This window comes from Myotis nattereri (genome assembly GCF_964212035.1).
Source record: "Myotis nattereri genome assembly, chromosome: 20".
Classification (NCBI taxonomy): Eukaryota; Metazoa; Chordata; class Mammalia; order Chiroptera; family Vespertilionidae; genus Myotis; species Myotis nattereri.
This window is the reverse complement of record NC_138096.1, coordinates 9,949,745-9,955,981: the sequence shown is the minus strand read 5'-3', so window position 1 is coordinate 9,955,981 and position 6,237 is coordinate 9,949,745. Positions and strand designations below refer to the sequence as shown.

Genomic DNA, 6,237 nt, shown 5'->3' with positions numbered 1-6,237 from the left:
ATCAGAATCGAACCCGGGACCCTTCAGTCCGCAGGCCGATGCTCTATCCACTGAGCCAAACCGGTCAGGGCGATTTTTAAATGGTTAACTTTGGGTGTGATTTGGAAAGAAGATGAGATTTCATTTAGCATGGTTATTATTTAAAAAAAAAAACAAAAAAAAAAAAACAAACTAGTAAATTGAAAGAAACCCAGTATGACTCAATTTGTGATGAATTCCATTGGAATGAGTAGGACTGGAGACCTCCTGGGACGGCCACTGGGGGGGGCGGATGGACAGAGAGCTTTGGAGTGCAGATGGGTTCCAGTTCCCAGGCCTTGCCTCTTATCTTAACTGGCTCAGCACCCCTGGGCAGATTATCTTAGTGCTTGGGTCCCTAAAATGTAAAGTGGCTGTAATAGTGCCCATCCCACAGGATCCCTAAGGGAATGTGAAGTAATAAACGGGAAATGCAAGGGCTACTGGCATTGCCAATAGTAAGGTTGCAGATTAAGTCAAGGCAAGTGACATGTATGAATGTGGACATGCTCATGTCTCTAGTAATACTTCTGTTGGGACCGGATTGCACGCCACCCCCTGCTTGGGAAGCACTTTCATGTATGTTGCAGAGAAGTTTGCTTGTTGTGTACATTTAAGTGTCGCAGTTCTCATGAAGTCATGTTTGGAACCAGCTTTAGAGCTATGTGGGTTTTTCTCCCTCCTCACTTTTGATTGGAAAAAAACATTTGGGTGATGTGAGGGTCCCATCCCTTGGTCCAGAAATTCCGGCTTACTGAACCCACCCCAGACTGCTGATTATAAGTGAAATTGTTAATATGCCTTTAAGCAGACCCGTGGAATTTTGTGAGTAGCACAGAATTCGAGCTAGTTGGCAGGCATCTTGTTGAGTAAGCAGCAGTGAATGTGAAAGGTCAGGGGCCCTTAACGTGGAATGAATTTGATGGCCTCCAGAACAGTGACTTGTTCGTGCTGAGGACCCGTGGACCCTTCAGTTTGCTGTTGACTGGGTTTGCTTTTATTTATTTGACCAAGTCAGTTTCCTGTGACTAGCTGCAGTCCGCTGCTCATTGTTTCCTAAGAGTCTGCTAAGAAAATGTGGGAAAATTTGCCATGTTCTCTTGAATAAACCGTTTGGTTCCTTTCTTAAATCTGACGCATGGGCACAGGAGCAGCTTTCACAGTTCTGTGACGCTGGGAAGTGACACAGAATGACAGCGGGGGCCTCGTGGGGGTCTCTGCGGACCCGGGATGCGTTGGGCAAAGAGTGAAAAGGTGCTATGTCGTTCATTGTGATGAGCTTTAAAGTGAAAATAGTCCGGTAATAGGGCCGGGGCTGGATGAGCCCTAGATTCCTTCTTGGCCATGAGACTTTACATCCGTTCCTGATCTTCCAGGTGTTACACCTGTGCTTGGGTAAAGTCCCCTCTATCGATGGCAATAAACACGCTTGGTCAAATGTCAGTTAACCTCAAAACTGATATATTTACTGAGTGATTTTGTTAAATGAATGAATATGACAATTGCAAATAGCCTAAGACTGCAAATAAAGAGTAATGTACAATGGAGTTACTGTGAGCTCAAATGATAATCTAGGATAGACTATTTGGAAAATCCATTAAAGAGAAGGTAAACCCTTAAGGGTATTAAGAAAGATGGATGTATCAGGAGCTAATAAAGCCAAACAAAATGTTTTTAGAAGAAAAAGAAAAAAAAAGATGGATGGTACTTGGGTTATTGGACATGACAAGGGCTGTCGAGCTGGGATAAATTTAAAAAACAATACCGAAATGGTGGTGGGCATGACTTTTGGGGGTAGTAAGTACTCTCTATTAGAGGGGAACGCGTTTGTGTTGGAGAGAGCGGAACGTAATTTTGAGTGCTATGCTGAAGTTAGACTGTTGACTCTTCAGCAGATGGGCATGCTGGGGAGTCGTGTTTAGGGAAGCATTATGTCAGTGAGTTATTAGATTCTGTGAAGAGCTCTTTGAATGATCTTAACTCTGAATTGACAGAAATTTTAAAATATTAAGTGTGATGAATGTAATTGTTTTGGCGATAGCTTTGCAAGAACGTGTAAACCATTGGCCAGCTATAGCAAGTTAACTAATACTGAATTTCAAATTGTGTGCTCATTTATAATACCAGATAACTTTCAATTGCAGATTTAGTACCTCAAAACAGACTCTTATGTGGATTCCAGATTCCTTTTTTTCCAGGTATTTCATAATTTTCTTCATTACTGTTCTTAATATACGTAGTATTTATCAAAATAGTAAGAATTTTCTTTGTTAATATTTTTTTCTCAAAAAAAATTCTTAACTTTTAAAATACAGTTTTTTTTCCCATTTTTTGTTTGAATAAAGTTTCCTTCTTAACTGCAGAAAAAAAAGACAAAATAATTTTTGTTTTTATTTTGCTTTGGAGATACGATGGCTCATTTATATTGATCATTAACATTTGATAAAGAATTAGGACATTTATTCATACTCAGATTTTAAAAACTAACTAACTTATTGTTGTGACTTCTAGCTTGCTGAGCGGGAGAATTTCAACACTTCGAGATGAAACTGGTGCTGTAAGTATAATGTGCAGTGTTTCCAAATTAGATTAATGCTTATGTTTGATCCTTATTATATAGTGGCTCTTAGAAAGCTAACATTTTAATAACCACTAAATGAAAGTGAGATAATCTACTTAAAGTTTATTATTTTTTGTCATGCTTAGAGTGTTTCTATTTGTATAGAACTCTAAATAGTAAATACGAAATATAGTAATTCAATGTTCATAATTAGAGAGATTGTAGGATATGAGTTTGCATTGTCAACAGAGTACTTTTAATCAGTAATTAAAATTTTAACAGTAAGTAGATTAATGTAAATACTAAAATATTTTTTTTTTTTTTTTTTTTAATATATTTTATTGGTTTTTCACAGAGAGGAAGGGAGAGAGATAGAAAGTCAGAAACATCGATGAGAGAGAAACATCGATCAGCTGCCTCCTGCACATCTCCCACTGGGGATGTGCCTGCAACCCAGGTACATGCCCCTGACCGGAATCGAACCTGGGACCCTTCAGTCCGCAGGCTGACGCTCTATCCACTGAGCCAAACCGGTTTCGGCAATACTAAAATATTTTGATATTGAATTAGAATGGTATAAATTGTAACTAGGAAAGTTCTACTTTTTTTTAAATTTTTTAAAATATATTTTTTTATTGATTTTTTAAAGAGAGGAAGGGAGAGGGATAGAGAGTTAGAAACATTGATCAGCTGCCTCCTGCACACCCCCTACTGGGGATGTGCCCGCAACCAAGGTACATGCCCTTGACCAGAATCGAACCCGGGACCCTTCAGTCCGCAGGCCGGCGCTCTATCCAGTGAGCCAAACCGGTTAGGGCCTACTATTTTTTATTTTGGAGAATAACCTTATGAATTTGTACAGCAACGGTGGAATGAGGGAAGTAAAGAACTATTATGTTTCAGTACAAAAGGAGTCAGTTTATGCATTAAAAAAGCAGTTAGATGGTACAGCAGCACGTACAGTACATGTCTCCTCCCGGAAGCAGAAGGGCTTTCTGTTAGGAGGCAGCAGCGTGGCACAGGTGTCCATCTGCTTTGGTGATATTTGCAGCAAAAGCAGGCTTGCCTATTTGAGGTTATAAGAAAGACATCCATAATAAGATCTCCACAAATCTGTCGTGTTTCTTCAACTTCTGATTGGTTGTAATAAGAAGAAAAGCAAAAATGTATGAAGGTAGAAGAACTTCATTCATTGATATGCATAATTGACCATGGGAAAAAGAGTTTTGTTACCACTCCCCTCATTAACTTACATAAGGTTTAAAAGACGTTCAGTTTTATGGTTAGAGCTTTTGTAATTGATTCAAGAGTGTTGGTACATATTCCTGTGAAAAGTTATCGATTATGTATTTCATTCAAGTACATTATTTCGGTGATGCCCATGTAAGTCGCAGGTTATGTAAGTCACCATCACTGTCACCAGTAATTAATAATAGAAGAAAGTATTATTTATGTATACTATTTTCAAAGTATTCACTGAATTCTAGAATATTTCAGATAAAAATGTTCCCTCCAGTGTTAATTTTACCAAAAATCTCAAAGTAAATGAGAGAACTGACTTATTAGATACCATTTTCCTACATATTAAAATGCATCAATTTAGCAATAGCTTTTTTGGAGGAGGACAGACACTGCAACCTCAGATGTATTCTAGGGAAATACAGTACTTCAGTAATTCAATCTTTGTTCCCTAAGTGAGACTTACAGACATTGAAGTTAGAAGTTGCAGTTACACTTGGAGCATCATTTCAGATGTTTATTAAAACAGTCCATCATTTGCAGATATTTATTGATAGAGACCCGGCAGCATTCGCACCCATTTTAAATTTTCTTCGGACAAAAGAATTAGACTTAAGGTAAGAAGTGCATCCTTTTACAATCTTATTGATGAATTTTTTTGGGTATATTTTATGAAGGTAAAGTTTTGTTCTTACAGTACTATTTCGTTTGAAAGTTTTCTCTGAATTAAACTCTCGTAGGTGGAGGCCTATACCATCCCTGCCTCCAGCCGGCGCTAGCAGCCTCCTGGCCAGTTCCCCCCACTTCATTCTTGCATCCCTACCATTTATTTCTCACACTGTCTTCTAAAAATACAAATCTGATCTGGTTACCACTCTCCTGAAAATGTCTGGTATATGTTACTGGGTTCGTGGCTAGGATTTCGGTATTTTATACTGTTACTTAAGGCTCTCTCTAATCTGACCCCTGCTTAATTTCTCTTGCTTCAACACTTGCAACCTTTTCATCCTGATTTCTTCCCTGGTCTCTGCTGTATCCACCTAATACAGGTGGTCATAGCAATCATTACACTTACTCTGCAGTCTGTCTTCCATTAGACTTACATTCCAAAAAGGCGAGCACTGCTCACTGTATATCCCAGGATCTAGTTGTATTTGATGTGTAGTTAGTTCAGAGGTTTAGTACGTGGGGGAGAGGGAGATTGTGGATAAATGAAGGGTCATTTAAACTATTTTAACCTTGCCAGGGTCTGGATTCTTACCAGGGAGCTACGATTTCATTTGTATTGTACTGTTCTTTTATTTCCTAAATTCTTAATGAACGTTCAGTAAGAATGTATTAACATTTTATAGTCACAGCTTTTGAAATCCCAGCTGTATCCTTGAGCCGCTTCTTTATATTATCTAACTTTGCTTATGTTCACTAGAATATGAGCTCCTTGAAGGCAAGGACTGCTCTCTGTCTGGTTGGCTCCTGCTGTGTTCCCAGTGTTAAGACAGTGCCTACAGTAGCTGCTCAGTAAATATTTATGGAATGAATACAAGAGATTGTTGGGTCTGTTTGTTTGATGTTTGGCCTGGCGTTGGATGGAAGTGGGAAGAATATTACTAAGTACTTATTTCTTTATAAAAGTAAAATTATTTTGACCCATAGCACTTGAGGGATTAAAGAAGCCTAACCTTACTGCTAGTCAGTGTCCTTGTGACTACTCCACAGCCAGATAACCCATGAGAGACAGAACTGGTTTAAATACCTGTATTACCGACTGCCTTCCTGTAGATTCCTGGCTTTTTATTTCCACACGACTATACTGGGACATCTTCATCAGGCTGGCCTTTCCCCTACTTTCTATTTTGCTTGTTTGTTTTTTTTTTGTTTTGTTCCTGATGAGGTCATTTATATGACTTCATTCATTCACTGGGTATTTATTGCATAATAGTTATGTACAAGTGCTGTGCTAGGCGTTGTGCAAGGTACACAAAAATAGATTCAAAATAAATCCTGCCTAGGGAGCTTACAGTATAATCGGGGAGGTTAAATATGCATAGAAATGATGGTCATAAAAAGTGAGTCCATTAATGCCATAGAGGAATGATACGGTACTAACCCTGTAAAGCCCTGATTGCTCAGTTAGTCACCCATTTCATCTGTATGTGAATGGTTTTAAAGTAAGAGAATGTTTTTGTTGGTGTGCAGTTTTTTTTATTTAGACTTTTTCAGATGGTTAAGGAATTAGAAGAAAGGAAGTTTTAAAGCCTTGTGGGTCTGTTCACACTAAGCACTACGACGTTTCCTTTCGCTTCAGGTGCTAATCCGAGTTGCACTGTTGGAGGACTCATGCCCTTTGTTTCTTTGTAGGGGAGTGAGTATTAACGTTCTCAGGCACGAAGCTGAGTTTTACGGGATCACGCCATTGGGTA

General features: G+C 38.8%; 1 protein-coding gene across 1 annotated transcript in view; it reads left to right on the top strand.

Moving 5' to 3' along the window:
* Nucleotides 1-1,312: 1,312 nt before the first annotated feature.
* Nucleotides 1,313-6,237, top strand: part of KCTD3 (potassium channel tetramerization domain containing 3) — a 31,703-nt gene continuing 26,778 nt past the window's right edge. The window contains exons 1-4 of the mRNA XM_081114389.1: nt 1,313-2,216; nt 2,530-2,575; nt 4,361-4,434; nt 6,176-6,234. Coding sequence (XP_080970515.1) covers nt 2,188-2,216; nt 2,530-2,575; nt 4,361-4,434; nt 6,176-6,234 — 208 coding nt within the window. The 5' untranslated portion in view covers nt 1,313-2,187. The remainder of the gene's footprint in view (nt 2,217-2,529; nt 2,576-4,360; nt 4,435-6,175; nt 6,235-6,237) is intronic.